The sequence below is a fragment of the Podarcis filfolensis genome (genome assembly GCF_964270895.1).
Source record: "Podarcis filfolensis genome assembly, chromosome: 4".
NCBI classification, from domain to species: Eukaryota; Metazoa; Chordata; class Lepidosauria; order Squamata; family Lacertidae; genus Podarcis; species Podarcis filfolensis.
In genome coordinates, this window is record NC_139607.1 from 22,612,771 (window position 1) to 22,633,670 (window position 20,900).

The 20,900-nt window shown below is 41.0% G+C and overlaps 1 protein-coding gene across 8 annotated transcripts in view; it reads right to left on the reverse strand.

The window, feature by feature from the left end:
• Positions 1–20,900, reverse strand: part of NALCN (sodium leak channel, non-selective) — a 184,106-nt gene that overhangs the window by 131,187 nt on the left and 32,019 nt on the right. For 6 of the 8 annotated variants that reach the window (XR_014547207.1, XM_083610341.1, XM_083610339.1 and 3 more), the window contains 2 exons: positions 19,814–19,942; positions 13,675–13,829 (listed from right to left, as the gene is read on the reverse strand). The exons of 1 other annotated variant lie outside the window; for it this stretch is intronic. Coding sequence is in view for 5 of the 7 variants with exons in the window: in XM_083610341.1 (XP_083466467.1) it covers positions 13,675–13,829; positions 19,814–19,942 (284 nt within the window). In the remaining 2 variants the exon portion in view is untranslated. Of the gene's footprint in view, positions 1–13,674; positions 13,830–19,813; positions 19,943–20,900 lie in introns of those variants that run through there. One more of the 8 variants, XM_083610345.1, reaches the window with a different exon arrangement.

Here is a 20,900-nt window from a genome sequence, read left to right on the forward strand (position 1 = left end):
CTGTAAAGACCAGAACTGATAGATTTACCAGTTGGCTGTTTCTTAAAAGAGAAAAGCCAATGCCTTTGGCAAGTGGTTTCTTTAAATCTGCCAGATAAAATGGGAAGAGCATTCCAAGTCCCAACATTCCTGATTTAAACCTCACATTTAAGCTTGTCTCCTTTCAGTAGGAACACTTTTGATCTTTCAGAAATGCAAAATATTTCAGCACACCCAGGAGAGGAATTTTCCCATATCTACTCTAGTCAAATCTGAACTCTGACTGTTCTTGGATGCAATTTCAGCATTTGAAAAGTTAGCATCAACTTCTGACCTTTTATGTTTCTTCATCTATGCCTTTAAAGAAAAATTTCTTGGGTAAGGAATCAAACAGTTCAATATGTCACCACGGCTTAATAAAAAGCTGTTGCATATAAATATATCTGAATTAGGTTTTTAGTCAGTATGGAAAACAAGTTTCCTCAAACTACCATTCAGAATGTCTCAAAATAAATCCGCTCACTTAAGGAAAGACTCTAATATTGATTACTTGGCTTTTTATCTACAGGAAAATATCTGCTTGTTGATAAAAAGGAGTGTGGAAATGTGTCTCAAAATCAATGGAGCCTCCCCTAAAAGTTCACAGCCCTGGTTTTTGAGAAACAGCTGATGACTCTTAAGAGCAAAAATAGTTATAATAAAAATCAAAGTGAACTCCTGAAAGATCATCAATAAGCAACCTGCATGTATAGGAGGCATCAAACTGTGTTCATGCTTTATTTCGGTCTCTCTTTCTTTCTCTCTTTAAATTACAGCTAATAGCTTTATGCACTTGCCCAGCTGGAGCCTTAATAGACTGAAAAACTTCAATTAATCAAGGTAAACCCACAATTTCCACAAAGAGTCTCATTTGCTAGTACTGAAAATAGGAATTTGGAAGAAAAACATAGGGCAGAGACATCAGAAGGGCTTGCTGTAACAAAGGTTGAGAGTCTGAGGGCATCCCTGCCAGAGTTCTGTGGCTTCTAGGGCTTAGTTGGAACCATAGCTAACCCATTTCGAACAGCAGGAATCAACTGTAGAACATATGAAATGGAACACTGGTCTGCATTGTAGCACATGTTCTAAAGGGTAGAAGCCCCTTCCAAGGATGGGGAACCTCTGGACCTCCAGATGTTGTTGGACAACAACATCCATCATCCCTAACCCTGGGAGCTGGAATCTAACAATATATGAAGTCCCCCAATCCTGTTTTCCATGCTGCTATCTTAAAAAGCAGAGACATCACCTTGCCAACAAAGGTCCGTATAGTTAAAGCTATGGTTTTCTCAGTAGTGATGTATGGAAGTGAGAGCTGGACCATAAAGAAGGCTGGTCACGGAAGAATTGATGCTTTTGAATTATGGTGCTGGAGGAGACTCTTGAGAGTCCCATGGACTGCAAGAAGATCAAAACTCTACATTCTTAAGGAAATCAGCCCTAGGTGATTTTTAAAGGCAATATTAAGCTTAGAAATGCGTTAATAATATAAATTTAAACGAAAGATTGGCAGAGAAACTGAGGGAAGTCATAAAATAGACGAATGTGTGACAAAATGTGAATTGATTGTATAAAATTGTTTTGAAAATGAATAAAAATATTATTAAAAATAAAATAAAATAAGGAAATCACCCCTGAGTGCTCACTGGAAGGACAGATCGTGAAGCTGAGACTCCAATATTTTGGCCACCTCATGAGAAGAGAAGACTCCCTGGAAAAGACCCTGATGTTGGGAAAGATGGAGGGCACAAGGAGAAGGGGACGACAGAGGACGAGATGGTTGGACAGTGTTCTCGAAGCTACCAGCATGAGTTTGACCAAACTGCGGGAGGCAGTGGAAGACAGGAGTGCCTGGCGTGCTCTGGTCCATGGGGTCACGAAGAGTTGGACACGACTAAACGACTAAACAGCAACAATGTCTACCTAACAGGGAATTTGGAGACAAGATTTCTATTCTGGGGGGTGATCCTTGAAGAAAGGGAAATGTAACACACACTCCAGACTAGATCACTTTCCAAGCACATCTGTTAACTTCATCAAGGCTGGCACTGCAAAGAAAGTCCAGTGGGCTGGTTCATACCAGCCCCGATGTATAGGTTCTACATAGCACAAGGGGAGCATATCCTCCCACACACCAGAGGTGAAAATACAGACACATTTGTAAAATATTTTTTCAAAGAAACTTACACGTGAGGATAGCTGACCAAGAGGCTCTGCCCCAGTTGGTCATTATTTATATTCTTACATTTACTGCATGGTTGAGAAAAACTGTGTATGCCCTTCCCATCTGATCACTGCCCTCTTTCCTATCCTGAGTGCTGGCAAATTATTATTATTATTATTATTTACAAAGTAAAAGCAGGGGCAACAATGCATGTGGAGAAACTTGAGAAATACTTTTTGTTCTCCGCTGGTATAGGATAGTTACTAACAAAAGACATCCAAGAGTCAGTGAATTTAGATATAACAGATGTGCCACAACTCAGCTTGTGGCTTTAATAAATAAATAAATAAGCTGACAAACCGTAAGTGTTTCCTTTTCATTATCTGCCTATGATAACTATACATGTAACATTGCACGCACTTTCCTACTAATTCTTCTCTGAGAAAGGCATTATAAAAGTTTGCCACCTTTCTTGTGGAAATGCTTTTTTGCTTGAATTGACTTTCATCCTGCTGTTTTCTTGTTTTATTTAATGTTTATTTATGATTACTATATCACATCCGGGCTCATGGCTTTCCCCCCAGCCAGAACTCACCTCTCAGGTGGGCGCCATTGCCACTCTAAGAGAACGAGGGAGGCCCTTATGCAATGTTTCTTGAATTGACAGTATTCTTAGGTTCATTAATTTATCATTCAGAGTTCTAAATTCCACTAGCATATTCGGACCTCTGAGATTTTTAGTACTAATGATCGTAAAATCTGTTTTGTCCAACCCTGATCTGGAAAACAGGAAGAGGGGATGTATGGAAAATTAAAATGGCAGTCTTAACCACACGACCTGCGCGTTTACAGTCATTCACATCCCTGGAAGCACCCCTTTGTTCCAGAACCTATAATCCAGTCAAGGCACAGCAAATGCAGTGCTCAAAAACACATAACTCTTAATTAATTTCCTGATTATGGGGCAATTTTGTTTGTTTTGTTTTTTGTCCAGAGCAGCACTTTCCAGGCATTCTCTCTCTTCATCTTCATTAAGGCTGATGGCTCTAATGAGCTTCCATTTCTTCTCGTTTGTGTGCCTGCTTGTATGTTTTCCCCCTGATTGTCGTAATTTACCCTCTTTAAAAAGTTGTCTGCTCTCCTGATGAGCTTTCTGCAATACCGGGAAGCAGATATGGTCACTGCCAAGCATATACTTGTCTCACCTTTCCAAAGAAATTAGACAAAAACTAGTTGCTGCTCTAACTATGGACTTCCCAGGGGTACATCATAAAAGAGACCTAGATGGGCTGTGCCCAACACAGGAAAAACAACAGAGATTACAGTGTCAAAGGGTTAAATGTAATTGAGAAAAGAATGTGTTTCAGAAAGACGTCCTAAACCTGAGACAAACAGGGTTGCGCGGGGGGAGGTTGTTTCTCATTTTTCCAATCTTACGTTCAGTTCTCCACATCAGTTTGTGATGTTTTTTAAAAGCTCTTACAAAAATCGACCAGCATTTTAGCACGAAGTTCTGTTAATGTACACATGTGTGTATGAAATTTCCCTTAATATAAACATTTTTGCAAAGCAACTTCCCCCAACAGAACGCATTTTTGTATGTCGTTTTCACAAATATATGCAGCAACACTTTGCATAAATGAATATACCGATCAAGATGGACCTATGAACTGACTTGGTACAAGACAGCTTCTTATGTTTCTACGAAATGTTGCAAAGGGCAGTGGAAATCCAGACTGCAAATTATCATTAGACTGGCTGAACAGCTTATATTTCTTCCTGGGAGAAACTAATTACCTCTCACATTTAAGTACTGTTAACAACTAAGCCATCATATCACTGGCTAAAATACATTCTTTTGCAGGATAGTGATGACTGAATGTATTCCCTGTTCCTCTTTTCATCTGGGAAATTAGGGATGAGGCTGTCAGTCCTGGAAGATCTGCATTCTACCTTGCTGGCCTTTTCCACCTGCCCTACGAGGGAGGGGCCCTGACTGACTCCAGCTACAAAAGCTGAGGCTGCTGAACAGACTCTCGGACTGCGGTATTGCTGGGCAAGGGGAAAGTTCCTGCTGTTACTGATATTACTTTTTTGCATCTTCATTTTTAGATCTTACAGTGATCAGTGTGGAAATTGTTCAATTATGGTTGCGTGCTTTTTGATTTGTTGTATTTATTGCTTTTGTATACTTTTGTTATGTGTGTAATTAGGTAAACCTTTTTGTTATAAGCCTTTTTGAGTATGATTAACTATGGAAAAGTGGCATACAAATTACATGATGATGATGATGATGTGATTTTAAAAAATCACCTAGACTAACTGTGGTAAGTCCATCTCTGAGCAGATTAGGATGCACAGAGTCTTCATTTGCACCTGGGCACCACCCATCTGGTTTCTGTGATGAGTATTCTTGATTTGTGCAATACCTAATTCCAGTTGTGATACTGCTGGCTTAATAAATAGGTAAAGGCAAAGGTAAAGGGACCCCTGACCATTAGGTCCAGTCGTGGCCGACTCTGGGGTTGCGGCGCTCATCTCACTTTACTGGCCAAGGGAGCCGGTGTACAGCTTCCAGGTCATGTGGCCAGCATGACTAAGCCACTTCTGGTGAACCAGAGCAGCGCACGGAAACGCCGTTTACCTTCCTGCCAGAGCGGTACCTATTTATCTACTTGCACTTTGACGTGCTTTCGAACTGCTAGGTTGGCAGGAGCAGGGACCGAGCAACGGGAGCTCACCCCGTGGCAGGGATTCGAACCGCTGACCTTTTGATTGGCAAGTCCTAGGCTCTGTGGTTTAAACCACAGCGCCACCCACATCCCTGGCTTAATAAATAGATAGCTACAAATACCTTACCAAGGTGTTCTGACAAGGAGTCATTTATTTTATGAGCAGTGACAAAGGAAGGTAACTTTTTAAATTAAAAAAAATAACAAACCACAAAAAATCAGGATATACAATCAGCATTTTTGTTTGTGCTCATCTGCAGAAGGGGCTGAGTTACACAGCTCAGACAATACAGCAAACAGAAATGGCTTGTCTCAGCATTCTTTGAATTAAATGTACTCAATCAAGCCTACAGACAAGTCTATTAGACGCAGCAGAGCTATTATAGTGCGTGTAAAACATTTATTTCATTGGTGTATGTTGGAATAGATGTTTCTAAATAAGGCTTTGTACAACGTATGGTTGTGCATTACTCTGGATTAAGAATAGGTCTTTGGAATCATTAATCCAGAGTGATGCATTTTTCAAAATTTCATCTGTGTTGCGAAATTCATTCTCTGCACACGTCTATTATTTCCCAATCATTTACACTGAAATAAACATTCATGCAGAATTCTGCTGCTTGGCTGCAACCAGGAGATCCGCTCTCTATCTTTAAATCGATGGATGGATGGATGGAAGCGGGAAAACAAAGTAGTCAGTTTCTCACCTGCACTCCCTCCCTTTTGAAATCCAGGTGTAGGAAGAGGAAAACAGTTAGGTGGGTAGAAGGGCAAAAGAGGAACAGACAAAAGATGGTGGGGCTGCTTCATCTCCTCGTTCATTGGTCAATTTAAAACTAAGCAAACTAACCTCTAGTATGCAACCTGGCAACCTTAATTTTATGATCAAAGTCCTTTCATGACCAGACTTCCCCATATTAAAGGTCTGATTACAAACAAGGAGACAGGAAATGAGACAAACTTGGAAAGCAGCATATTCCAGCTGAGATTCTATTATTTATCCGGTGAGAGTCAATACCAAATGGTCTGTTTGAAATCGCTTCTTGTGGATGCAAATCCCCAAATTTCACGTCGGGTGGCAATCTTTATAGTGCAGGCTTTGAAACTCAGGGCTACACTGACTGGGTAGTGTGTCCCAGACCTGGACCTGTTTTAATTCTTTGTATTACCTTTTTAACCTAATGTGCCGAGCCTATTTTGGGGCCATTATATGTTTTACATCTGCATTTTAGATTCCCGGCGCTGGCAACTAAATTTTTACATTATTGTTTTAGGGTAATTTAAATGTCATAATGCCAGTAATATCGTTTGAATCTTGTTAGGTTGCTTCTCTCTAGCATTTTTTTGTCTTATCCTGCTATGGCTGTATGCTAATGCAATAAAGGTTTGATGATGATGATGATGGTCTGGAATGCCAATGGAATTTCTGTTCCACTGAATCCTGTTTAACAGCTGTAGAGTTTTCTTTTGACTGTCACTACAAGGCAGCTGTACTAATCTATTCACATTAGTTTCACCTGACTGCCTTGTTTAATGTAGGCATCGGCTAATTTGGGATCAACATGGCAATCAATTAAAATTCTGGGGTATGCTCTGAAATTTCTCAACTTTCCCAACTCCCCAAATTTTCATATTTGCTGAAACGTTTCACTTTATTTGGAGTAGTACCCCTTCATACAGTAAAATAAGCCTGTTTACAAAAATTACCTTTTAATAATAATTTTTAAAACTTAAGTTTGCTCACTAAGTACTCAACTTAAAATAAAATAAAAGAATGGATAGCTGTTACAGCTGCTGTGCCAAAACTAAAGTGCTCTATAGAGTGAGAACATCTCTACTGAATTAAATTATGTACTTAGAAGCTTTAATGCTTGGTTATAAGCATTTAAAATGGAAGGATGGGGAACGTGGATGCTGTTCTGGGTTAACTTTGTCTGTTATAAAAATGGGCCAATGAACGGGAGGGTTTTTGAGGGTGTGTGTGGGGGGAATGGAGAGCTGCTTCTTGAAGACATCTGTGTATGATTCTCCAGGGACCCAGGAAAATGCAGAGAAGACAGAGTACAGTTTTGCTAAAATAACTTTAGTATCAGGGAGTTCCTACAAGGGAGGCTGAAGAAAATCTTTTGTGGCTGCTTAATCAGCCATGTGTACGGAAAAAGAGTGTTAAGTAAAACCTGTGCTGGAGTTGGTCCAGGTACTGGTACATTAGAAGTGCTAGGGAAGAAATGGAATGGACTTCTAAACATTACCCTAGTCTTCTAATACAGATCCAAGCTGCAGAGAATCAGAAACAAGCCCAATGTACCACATTATTTCGGCACTGCATTGTCTTCTTTCCCTCAAACAGTACCTAGGAACATCTCATTTTACACTCAAACAATTCTGTGAAATTGTTGTGCTTTCTCCAAAGCCACTAAGCAGGTTCCATGGCTGCACAGAACTTTGCCCACACCTCCAAGTTCTACCAACATTTCAGTGGCTATGTATCAAATACTTATTTTTAATATAACTGTTTCTAGAAACCTCATGTTATGTTTCTAAAGTACACAGTACAGGTACCTGCTAAGAAAAATGAAGTAGCCTTCATGTATGCATAGATTTCTCTGTTTCCTACACAAGAGTTGTAAGAATTGACAAAAAATACTGATTCTTAAACATCTTTGCAACATCCCTCCCAAAGCAACACCAACTGAAATCAATGCTCAACCTTAAATAATGACAGTTTGTCGCCGCGATGGCTTAGTACTTTTGATTTTGTTCTCATCACCTCTAATTTAATATGTGGTTAAGCTGTTGTTGTTGTTTGTCAATCTAACCCAGGATAGCATTTGTATTAGTCCTTCCCACCTCAGATAATATTATTTAAATCAACCATGTCAATGAAAATTTGATTATCAATCCCATTATGTATGTATCATCAGTGCAAAGAATTTCTGAGCAGGAAGACTGCTAAGAAGGAATCAAATTCTAGTTTTTATAGGTCAACGCCAACACACTGCCATCACACCTTACTGGCTCTATCACAGAATTAAAGAGCAGGAAGAGATATTGGAAGTCATCTAGCCAACATCTTGCTCAATGCAGGATGCAACTATAGCATCCCTGGCAGAAGTCCAGCTTCTGCTTAGGCACCTCTAGCAAAGAAGAGCCCACAAGCTTTGTAAGCTGTCAAGACAGCTCTTACTGTTAGGAAGCTTCTCTTTTCTGAAATCTGCTTCCCTGTCACTACCATTGGTTCTAGTCCTGTCTTCTAGAGCAACACAGAACCAGTCTGCTCCATCCTCCATGCAACAAGCCTTCACATTTTTGAAGATGGCAGTTCTTCTCAATCTTCTCTTGTCCAGGTGAAACATACTTTAGCTATTTCAATCCGTTCTGCATAGAACTTGGTTCCCAAACCCTTCACCACCCTAGCTGCCTTCCTCTGGACACTATCTTGCATTTTGTGTTTGCCTCTGTCCATTATACCTTACAGGCTCTCTATGAAAACACACATTTCAAAGCACCTGTTTCAAGTAACTTTGCCCGCTACTCCCATCCTTCTTAACTCATCCGAAAGATAGTGACAAAATTGGATGTTTCAATTGTTCCTCCGCAAAATTTGCAGCAATGATTTTAAGTTGTCATAGGTAGTGTTTTTCCAGAATGTCTGTGGAAGCTGATGAACAGCATTTCCGTAATTAATTCAGTAATCCACAGGACATTCTGTAAAGAAGTCAGGGAAGGAAGGTACTTTGGTTCAACATCAGGAGAGAAAACATATGCTAGGCATTTAAACTTGTACTTATGGGGATTTTTTTTCAAAAATCATACACGCAAATTAATATTCTCAATAATTTGGGAACTGGTGATTTTTTAAAAAAGGATGTTTGTAGCTTATGACTAGCTAAAAGGATTCTGGCGCTAAAATGCCAAAAATGTTGGGGACAGTCATGTTTTCAGGGTACTCCGCAATCAGGGTGCCATCACAGATAAGGCTCTATCCCATGTGACCTCCTGATGAATTTTCTCCTGTGATAGGGCACTGAAAAGAGGTCTGGACCTGAGGATCTTAGAAAGCTGAAAAAGGGAGAGTCACGCGTTCAGTTGAGTCCCAGATTATTGCATTTCCATTGCTGTACCTGTGGCCCACAATATCTATGCAATTTCAGCTTAGTAATGTCCCAAATGCTGATTCAATGGGGCACTTTCTGCAGCACAAAGTATCACAAGGACCTCATGTGATGTTTAAATTCAGACATAATCTGTATGTGATATAAGGCATGACCAAGGAGGAAAGGCAACCACACACAACAAAGTAATCCGTGAGCAAGGCCTCTTCTGAACCACATTGAGGAAGAACATGTTTAAGAACAAGCAGCAACATAAAAGAATTTGTCACGTCATAATACAAGCAAGCAACCCTTAAGAGACTACTGGTGTCCTTGAAACTGACTCTATTTTAGATAGTCTATAAAATGAAGGGGGATGTAATAAATTAAGTATAATTAAGAGACTGTATCAATGTAATAAAATACACCACAGGGTAGAATATAGGAGAAGAAAAATTAAAGACAGATAGTTGAGGCAAAGCTGAGGTATTCACTTGTAAAACAGGAGATATTAAAGCTGTGACAGGATTATATGAATAGCTCTTTATCTTATCCCCAGTGTAAATCAAAGTCCCAAACCTTCAGACATTTTCCAGTCACAAATGAAACAAAAAAACAAGCCCATGCTGGATTCATCAATCTGAATGACACACTTTACAGGCCGCAAACAAGTGATTAAATAAATCAGCATGGGGTTGGCTGAGTTGAAGTGCAGTATAGACATGAAGACGTTTAGGCCTTAAAATAATGCCGAGGAATACGAAGAGAAAAAGCACAAACTTGTGTGATGCTCCCACACCATCCCACCACCTTTATCTTTACTGCGTCAGACTCAGGAATATTTATAGTTGGAGAATCTGATTCAGTGGTCAGGAAACAAGGGTTGTATCCCATGCTGCCATTCCACTTGCGCAACAGAGTTTCCTCTTCCTATCCTTACAATCATAGAATTGTAGAGTTGGAAGGGATCCTAAGAGCCATCTAGTACAACCCCTGAAATGCATGAATCTCAGCTAAATGGTCATCCAACCTCTGCGTAAAAACCTTCAAGGAATGAAAGTCTACAACCTCCTGAGGGAGACTGTTCCAACCGTCGAACAGCTCTTAGCGTCAGAAAGTTTTTTCCGGGTGTTTAGTCAGAATCTCCTTTCTTTTAACTTGAAGGTGTTGGTTTGAGTCCTACCCTCCAGAGCAGGAGAAAACAAGCTGTTCCTTTTTCCTTCCCCTGCATCTTCCCCATGCATCCTCATAGTCTGCTCCAGAGGGTTGGGGGGCTCTCCAGAGCTGATTTGGAGGGGCACAGGGAGCAGACGGGAAAGTTTCCTTGTGTGTCACTGATTTCTCAAGTAGCGTCTGGCCGAGATATAGAGCTCCTGGGGCATCGCCTTCCTTCCCTCTCATTTGAGTTTGTATCATAAACATGCTTTGGAATCTTTACACAGCCGAAATGTTATGCCATACTTTGAGGTGCATACTGCCTAGTTGGACATCTTCCTATGAATGGCTGTAATCGGCCATCAGTTGTAACATTTTTTTTTTTCATAGCATGAAGCATTATGAAAAGGTCTTAGTAAACATATCACACACAAGTTGCAAAGCGGGCAAGCTTGTCTTCCTCTTCAGTGCTGAAGAGGATCATCAGATCAGAATCTTTTGAAAGCCAGTGACACTATGCCCCAGAAGTGTTGAGGGCATAGCAGCACATTTTGCAAATATCTTTCTATGAACGGAGAAAAATACAAAAGTCCTTTTTTACTTTGAAATCTGGCCACCGGCCAAGGTTGAGGGTGCAGGCTGCTTGCAAACAGAGTGACCCCAAAAGCTGAACTGGAACGCTTTGCACAAAATGATAGCTACGAAGGGGCAGGGGTGGGAGAGGATAGTTCTGCTAGGTCACAAAAAAATGTTTTGAAAATTCTGGTTAATAAAGGAATATTATAAACCTGTGGGGTGGTAATAATAATAATAATAGTACTTGTTGTTGTTGTTGTTGTTGTTGTTTGTTGTTGTCATTTATACCCCACTATTTGGCTGGGGTACTATTGATCCCTAGTACAATTTGATGTAAAGGAACATGAATAATTTGTCTCTCATGAAATTAGATAAAATACTTATTTTTCAACCCTTCCCCCCCCCCACAAAATGTTGTCAGAAAAGCATCATCAAATATTATGAGCAAATAATAAGTTTAAATAGCACTTGTTGGGAACACTCCAACCTCTAACACCTCAAGGCCTTGTAGTCAGAGAAGACACACTGCAGCTCATCTGAATGTACAGATGTGTACATCTGTAAAGGGGGGGAAAACAACCCCAGAAACGTTCTTCAGAATCTAACACCAAACGCTCTGAGTGCCTTTGTCAGTAAACCTTTAGGGAGGAAAGCTACTTTAACAGTCCCACAATTCTGCCAAATCTACATATGCTGAATTATGTTCTGTGACATATCTGAGGAAAACAGGCTTCAAAAAGAAATCAGCAAATACAGTATTAAGGAATATAGTCCACTGGGTTGTGATTACTTGTATTAGCTAAACCCAGCTCTGCAGTTGTACTGACTTCATCTGCCCACAATGCTAAGCCAAACCACGGCTAAGTATAAATGAGCACATGTCCTGCTAGACAGTTGTGGCCATTTCACTCCTCCCTGCTCCTATTACTCTGCCAAAGCATGGCTTAGTGTTAGGTGCAAACCCAGGCTCAGGCTTTGTTTCTCCCAAACAAACCATATATGGTAAACCGAGAATATTCTTGATCACAGCTTGGCCGTTTGGTTGGAGTGAATAAAACCATGAGCCCAAGTTCCCATGTGATGCCAAAACATGGTTAGGCTCCTAGTAGTAAAGCAAGAGCAGAGGAGGAGCAAAGCTGCCATGATTTTCTAAACATGCAGCAGCATGTTTCTCCATTCATGTAAAGGTTAAGTTTCACTGAGCGCTATATTCGAACCAGTATGTAGCTACATTGAAAATGTAATCACATGGTCATGCTCACCTGACCTATCCTTTTTCTTTCCTGTCTGAGTTGCTTTTCATGTCCTCTGTAATATACTGGTCTTTGAATCACCTGCTGAAAACTCTGAAATCTATGCAAATGCAGTCACATACTTAATGCACGAGGGCATCTTTCTGAGAAGTTAGCTCCATAATGCACGCAGTCATCAAAACTATTGGACTAAACTAGACTCGATAATAATACACCAAAGGGCAGAGAAGGGAAGGGAGATGAAATGAAGTACGATCTGAAATATTAGGGCGCCTGTCACATGTCAGTTATTCATTTATTAAAGAGAGTCTCTGTAGAAAACGCAAGACTTTTCAAAGGGAAAAGGAGCTCAGATCAAAAACCAAAGCAAAAAAAGTAAGAACTTTACATACCCCAAGTCTGATTATCCAAACCACACACATGCAAGCAAACAAAAAGGCTGCTTCTATATGAAGTGCATACTGAGCCATCATCTCAATTTGTTTTCAAAAAATTGCTGAGGTTATACAATGTCACTGTCAAATGGTTATTATGCTGCATTTCCCACGGTAGTTTTCTGTCACTTTTTTTTAGCGCAGTGTCTGTTTTTTAAAAAAGATTTGCTGCATCCTGTTTTGCTATACAGTGGTACCTCGGGTTACAAACGCTTCGGGTTACGCGTTTTCAGGTTGCGGACTGCGGGAAACCCGGAAGGACCAGAAAGGGTAACTTCCGGGTTTCGCAGTTCGCGCATGCGCAGATGCGCTAAATCACGCTTCACGCATGCGCAGAAGTGCCAAATCGCGTCACGCACGTGTGCAGATACAGCGCTGCAGGTTATGAACGCTGCGGGTTGCGGACGTGCCTCTGTCACAGATTACGTCCGCAACCCGAGCTTCCACTGTAGTCATATTATTATTGTTTTGCAGTGTACCTGCTTCCTTTGCCTTTGGTTATGAAGGTGCAACCCTACTGCACAAAAGGCACCTACCAACATCTACCTGAATGTATGAAAAATCTGCATGAAAGAGTAACACTCCGGAAGTGCCAGGAGAGGGGCAGGTGTGTCTTTTTTACACTGTGTGTTTCCCCACCAACCTACTGACATCTGCATGTGAATGTTCTAACCGTATGGACTTTTGTTTATGCACATGAATTTGTGCTTACGTGCCCTTTAAGGGTAATTTCTCGTACCATCTTTTCATTGCTGAACATTCATGCTTGCGAAAGTAACACAAGCAAGTCAAACCTTTTTAATTAAAGGGCCAAACCATAACGTGACACCCCCAAGCTACAGCTCTGTATCTTTCCTACTTTCAGGGCAAGGAAGTAGCTGGGAGGATAGGAGTGGCTTTAGTAGAAAGGGACTTAAGGAGAAAATGTTAAGAAGCCAGCCCCCTTCCAGACTTGAACAAATTGCTGCACTTTGTCAGAGAAAACTGCATGCGACTGAGGTCACAGAGGGTGTCACCCCTAGCATATCTGGACATGAATAGCATTAGATGGATTGCAGAGACAATGCTCCTAAAGCAATCTCCAACTGGAGGAAGAGTGCAAAAGATCTATCAAAGACAAGGACAGTCACCACATCAACAGCCCTTCGCCCTACACATTCACAAACTGTCTATTGCAAGTTCCTCCTAGATGATTTACAAGAATCTAAAAATAGGCTTTGATAATAGATTTTAATCAGATAAACAGACCTATCTCATTAAAGCCACTGTAGCCCAGCTCTTGCCTGCTTAACCCTAGTTCTTCAAGGTCCAAGCATTCAAATCCTGGGGGGCACTGGTAACCTTCTTCAGATGGTTTCGAACAGTGTGTATCCGGAATTGCTAGATTATTCCAGGTTATGTTTCTGTTGACATAAAAAGAGAACGCGTTAGCGCAACCTGAGAAACACGAACATTGAAAACAGCAGTGGTAACAGTTCCCCCCAAATAAATTTACCATATTTTTTGCTCTATAAGACTCACTCCCCCCCCTAAAAAGTAAGGGGAAATGTGTGTGCGTCTTATGGAGCGAATGCAGGCTGCGCAGCTATCCCAGAAGCCAGATAAGCAAGAGGGATTGCTGCCTTCACTGCGCAGTGATCCCTCTTGCTGTTTTGGCTTCTGAGATTCAGAATATTTTTTTTCTTGTTTTCCTCCTCCAAAAACTAGGTGCGTCTTGTGGTCTGGTGAGTCTTATAGAGCGAAAAATACAGTACATTTGTGGTAAAAAAAATAGGCAACAGCACTGTCTTAGAATGGAGAATTAATATTTGGCCACGGGGACATCTGTCTGCTAGTGCAATGTGGGAAAGAGAATCTCTGAAAGGATTTGTCAAGATGGTCGCTGGAGTCACTGCAGTCAGAGGCTCTTGTGTTAAAATATTCTAAATCAGTGTTTCCAGGAACCCCTGTAACATGTTTCAGTATCTGGCAGAACCCCAACGCCCTCTGGCTCCCCCACAATCTCACAAAAGCAAAATCAGATAATAAGCAATTTATTTAACAAGTACAAAATTTTGCATAAGGATACTGACAAAACACGTTGGAAAACAATGTCTTAAATAAACACTAGAGTTTTCTTCATAAGAAATTGGCACCTGTCCTTTATAACATCTTGTACAAGTCTAGTACGATACTTCATATGAACAAAGATAATTTCCCAGATGCTGAAATTCTTTGTAAACCCTGCAATTCAGATTTTGAAAGTGCAGATATTTGCGTTTTGAAGCTAAAATATGCAGAAGTGACCCAAAGTTACACAACAAAATGGTCCCTGATACAAAGGAGTGCAGAATGTATTCATCAGAATGTATTCACCAGCTAAGATCATGACTACTCATCTCTAGCTGCCTATTTAATGGTAGCTCTGATACTGTGACAGGGATGAAACTTGCACACCTCAAATGCTCCTGGAGTTCTGATAACTTTATATTTTAGCTGTCTGGCAGAACTCTGTTGTATCAAGTTGATGTGGGGTAGATCGCAGTGAGTTTCTTATGCTAATCTGATGCTGGATCCTCCCTCTTCAATACCATCCTTGTATTCTGGGCCTTCATTTTCTTAAATATGCACATCACTGGCCCACACAGAAATATCACAGCAAGCATAAAGATTAGCTGACAGGTTATAAACGAGAAATAATGGTGAGCTGCACAGCTCCCAAGTGAGGAGCAGTCTGATCCCGTTCTCTGAGGAATTAGCTCTGGGAGCTAGGCTCTCTGTTTTCATTAAGAACCTGGGAACAATGTGCACTCTGCGTTATCAAATTCACACATCACCATCCTCTGAAAGGAGCAATGGCTCAAGAGAATAGAGAGAAGCTCTGGAATGATCAGAAGAAGTTATCCCTCAGCAAATTGAGATTTAATGTAGGGCAATACGCTGAAGGAGAACGAGAGGAAGTAAAGCTATTAACATGAGTCAGCTATTCAAGCAGTAGTAGTACTGAAACAAAAAGCAAGAAGAGACAAGTAATACCAGACTGGGACAATCCTATTTCTTTTGCTGCTTTCATATGTTCCTCTCCATCCAAAGGAGGAGCAGGAACATTTTAGCACAGTGGTTCTCAAAAGGTCTGGCATGCCACATTAGTGTGGCAAGAGAGGATAGCAAGTGTAGTAGATTTGAGGACAAGTTTAGTGTAGCACAGTGGTACCTTGGGTTAAGTACTTAATTCGTTCCGGAGGTCCGTTCTTAACCTGAAACTGTTCTTAACCTGAAGCACCACTTTAGCTAATGGGGCCTCCTGCTGCTGCCGCGCCGCCAGAGCACGATTTCTGTTCTCATCCTGAAGCAAAGTTCTTAACCTGAGGTAATATTTCTGGGTTAGCAGAGTCTGTAACCTGAAGTGTCTGTAACCTGAAGCGTATATAACCCGAGGTACCACTGTATAGTACATAGCATCAAAATATAAAATACATACAACCTGAAAAAGTATTTATGCCTTTCTTCAAGAGGATTAGCTATTTTTTTAGTTCTCCACGACATATTGTTGTGAACGGGGATTTCCAACTCTGACAAATATGAAGGATCAAAAAGAGAAAGGCTTCTAATATAAACGAGATTACCCGGCAAAACAAAGTTCACACCTCTCATTGAGTTTGCATACATACTTAAGGTGCATAGGTAAGAGGCTCGTTTATAATTATTTTTGGGAAGGATTCATGTCCTTATGCATCTCCATTGTTTTATATTTTATGGATGTCCCACAGCTGTGAGGTATGTTATAAATCAGGGCTGTCCAACTCCCAAGAGACTGCGATCTACTACCACTATAAAAAAACTGGCAGTGATCTACCCATTGGATTGACCAGAGTTGTTGGGGACTGCTTAATGCTTCATCAAGGTTGTTGAGCTTTTTTTTTGGGGGGGGGGGATCCTACGATCGACATGTTGGACAATGCTGTTATAAAGCACAGCTAGGAGTAGTTTCTTTTTGCTTTCCAGCGTACTTCTTATCATTAAGAAACATTCAGTGTGGCCCAGAGGAAGAAGTTTGAGAACCACTGTTTTAGCATCACAGTAACCCTGTCTAGTAGGTCCGTATAGTAAAAGCTATGGTTTTCCCAGTAGTGATGTATGGAAGTGAGAGCTGGACCATAAAGAAGGCTGATCGCCGAAGAATTGATGCTTTTGAATTCTGGTGCTGGAGGAGACTCTTGAGAGTCCCATGGACTGCAGTTAGAACAAACCTATCTATTCTTAAGGAAATCAGCCCTGAGTGCCCACTGGAAGGACAGATCCTGAAGCTGAGGCTCCAATACTTTGGCCACCTCATGAGAAGAGAAGACTCCCTGGAAAAGACCCTGATGTTGGGAAAGATGGAGGGCAGAAGGAGAAGGGGACGACAGAGGACAAGATGGTTGGACAGTGTTCTCGAAGCTACCAGCATGAGTTTGACCAAACTGCGGGAGGCAGTGGAAGACAGAAGTGCCTGGCGTGCTCTGGTCCTTGGGGTCACGAAGAGTCGGACACGACTAAATGACTAAACAACAACAACAACCCTGTTTAAGGGAGTCTGAAAGCAATGATGACCCACCAAAGTCACATAGTAAAGTGCCTACTGATACAGACGATAAGGCTTCACCGCAAAAGAGGAAATGTGATGCTGTACCTGGTTACGTTTCTTCTCATAAACTATTATAGGGGGGAGGGCAGCAGAAGAATCATAGAATTGTAGTGTTGAACCCCCAGTAATTCAAGAATGTGCAGCTATCCCACATGGGGACTGAACCTGCAACCTTGGTGTTATCAGCACTATGCTCTAACCAACTAGTTCAGGGCTAGGTAGGATATAGGATATAGGAACATATCCTGCTTTGCATGTAAGAGAATCGGTGCAGTGCAGGAGACTAATACTGAAGAAACCCAGTTTCAAATTCCTACTTGGCAATGAAGTTCTTAGGGTGACCTTGAGCCATTCACTACCTTACAAATACAAATACAATGCAGTACAAATACAATAGAGGAGGGGAGGCATTGTATGTTTCCCTGAGCACCTTGGAGAAATGTGGGAACGAATGTCCTAGTAATCAGCATCATGGATTTTTTGTTTTGTTTTAATCACCATACTGTACCTATGGTTCTAGTCTTAGGTAAACTAATCAGGAAGTAAACCCCAGGAAAACCATTTTTATTTATATATATTTTGTCTGAATTTCACTTTAGGAAATTCTGTGCCTGGCGGTTTTGGATGTAGGGGGGCTACTTCCAAACAAGTTGGGATTTAGACTTTCCCTCCTAGATCCAAAACCACAAAGGGCAGAATCTACGAAATAATCCCCCCCCCCATTACATAAATATGAAGAAGAGACGGGTTTTTTTATTTTGCAGCAAGGAAGCCTACTAAACAACAAAATAGTTGTGGGGGATGGTGGAGGCCAGTATAACAAAGGGCGAAATAGTATCTGCCTCAGAAGAAATGGAGTTAGATAAGTAATTATAACAACAGGATAATGAGTGTGAAGAATGCTTAGCAAGAAAGAGATTCAGAATCCTCTCAAGGGAAAGGGGAGGGGACCTGGCAGCGAAAATTAGGACAAACAGAAGCAACTAGAAAATGCAGCACTCAATGTTGGTTTGGTTTGTTTGTTTTAATAGAAAAAATAAATCTTGTTAGCAGCTGAACAGTTGGTTCGACTCTTCTATCTTACTGACATAAAGATTCAGATTTTCACGGAGCCGATTTATGTTTGTTTTAAAATCAAAATGTTCTTGCTTTCAAGCTGGGGGAGGAACAGAGCACTTTCTCTTTTTCATATGTCCAGCAGTTGTTGCTGGTATGGCCTTATCTCAGCACAGTCACTTTTAAGTCATAGTGAAGAGAGCCTGCATCCAAAAGGATACTTAGAACAAGAGAATATACTTGCCAAAAGCTGAAGTAAAGGCCATTTGTCTATCGGCCAGGCCTCCACACCCTTGTTCCTCAACAAACCTTATAGCAACCTACAAGGGAAAGTGTCAATAAACTCCTACTCCAACCCACCCGGCTCCTCCTGCAAAACAAGGAGTCGCCAAGCAAACGTAGGCCACAAATCATGGTGGGTGGGCTGTGTTTGGCTTCGCAGAGCAAGCAGATACTCTGTAACAAACACAACGAAGTTTATAATTCAAAAAAATAAAATAGCCAAAAGAAACAGGGAAATCGAAAAGAACATTGTTCATGTATGGGATAACAGCGGCCAGAATCTTAGTAGCTGGAAACTGGGAAAATACAGCCATACCTAACATGGCGGATTGGCAAATCCTAATGGTAGAATACCTGCAGCTAGCAAAGACAACAGGAAGGATAAGAGGCCAAACAAAACAAATAGTCTATAAGGATTGGAGAATTTTTAAAGAATACTTTAAAAATTATGGTATAAAAGGAAACTTCTTGGCAGAATTAGACTGAACCTTGCATTGTACAAATATAAGTTTGTAGGGAAGTTAACAGAAACTTATAAGAAATATGTAACTGTGCGGTATAAGATAATCAACAGATAAAGTACAGCGAGACTAATTGGAAGTCATTTTTAATTTCTTGTTTTACAAGTTTTACAATCGTTCACATCATTGGGGGTATAAATGATGTTAGTTATAAGAACTGTGCTGTTTCATACATTGCTACTGTCTGTTTGTCAATTTATAGTTTGTTTATTTGATTGTATGCATGTTTGTTGGTTGGTTTGTTTGCTTTCCTGGCATAAATATATCTATATTGCAAAAATAAATAAATAAAATAAAAGCAATAAAGTGGGCTGCACAAATAGAACCACCAGCCTTTCAAGCATGCAAGATGTAATTACATTAACTGAACTGGGGAGGGGCTTGTATTGGTCTGTGTTCCCAGAGCAAAAGATCACAGTGGTTGTGCTCTTCCCATGGTTTTGCTGCTGCTGCTGCACTACCCAGAGCTAAGCTATGGTTTGACTTAGTGTTATTGATTGATTGATTGATTGATTGATTGCCTTTCTATGATGCTTTTCATTCAAATGAATCCCAAAGCGGCTTACAAACAATAAATAGCAATAACATGTCTGGACCAGGGCTCGTGGTTTGTCTCACTGCAATCAAATCATGAGCTGCAACCAAGATTTAGTGAGCGAGGTTGTGTTCATTGTCCTGGGAACGAGTAGGCTGGCTCACTCATACTAACCAAGCCATGGTTTCTCTGAGTGTTGTGTGCAAATTGAGTCACTGACTCACAGGAACCCCAAGTTCCAAGTCGGATCCTATTTTTAGCAGAATTTGTTTGCAGTTCAGTGTCTTGCTAGAGGAACTCTTTCCTTGTGATTTCTCCGTTTCGAGTTCAGCTTCAGACAGAAGGTCACTGATACAAAGTTTTAAAAAAATCATCATTTAGACTTACCCTGGCTTTGTATCATTTGTTACACAATGATACGTGAAAGGTCCGAACATCTGAACCCCCAGAATTCCATACAGAAGCAGAAAGAACAGAAGGAATATTGAAACACTCCAAATTTGTTCACCTGAGCGCCTAACGAAAAAGGAAAGTGATATGCATTACATGCAAGTAACCTGCACAAGTTCAACGCCAGTAGTGCAATATCCCATCCATATGTGGTAGATGAGTGGAGAATAGCTTCATGGCACAGGGGATAGCCATACTGCGGTTTAGCCCTTTGAAATGCAGGGCTAGATTAAAGGAAGCAAGCAGTCTTAAAGGGAAGATAAACTGGGTTGGGAGGTGGTGGAATAATCTGAAAAATGGCAGGGCATGTCTTGGGAATTGCATAGAAAGGAGGGATGCATGTCCGATTTTTTAATAGCAAATAAGAGTGTCCACGTGAGGAATTGCAGACCTCTTTCCTCACTGGTTTCTTACTTCTCTGTACTTTCTCAAGTGCCTTTCTCCTCTCCATGCTTACCTAGGCTGAAAGCAGAACTCGTCCAAGTCAAGGACAAGATGGCACACATACACACATCCCAATAATATATATATACCTGTAAGGACAATCCAATCTGTCTCCAACACTGATGACAGGGTATCATCAACCACCGCACCTAAGGATGCTAAAGGGGTGCAAGACAGGCCGCAACGGCACTCATCACTTTACCCTCCAACACCTTACAACCACTACCTGCCCCTTAGCAGCTGCTGCTCTGAGTTGGCTATCCTATTATCAAATGGTACAGCTGGCTCTGGCTGAAGAGAGGTTAGCAGGGAGTGTAGAGAGTGTTCAACATCCCTCCCCCAAGCACCGGTTTTTCAGGTAAAAACAGATCCCCTAACCCTCATCCAACATGTCTTGTGGAACTTCTATCTCATGTGTAGTTAGGCCTACAGCAACCCCAAATTTTCAGGGCTCTCTGATGAGTGTACCCCATACAACCAAATGGTACAATTAAATCTTAAGTGGTGCCCTCCTCCACTGTCTCCCGAGACAGATGGACACCAACTTCAAGTGTTCACCTGAAAATTGTGGTGTGTGAAG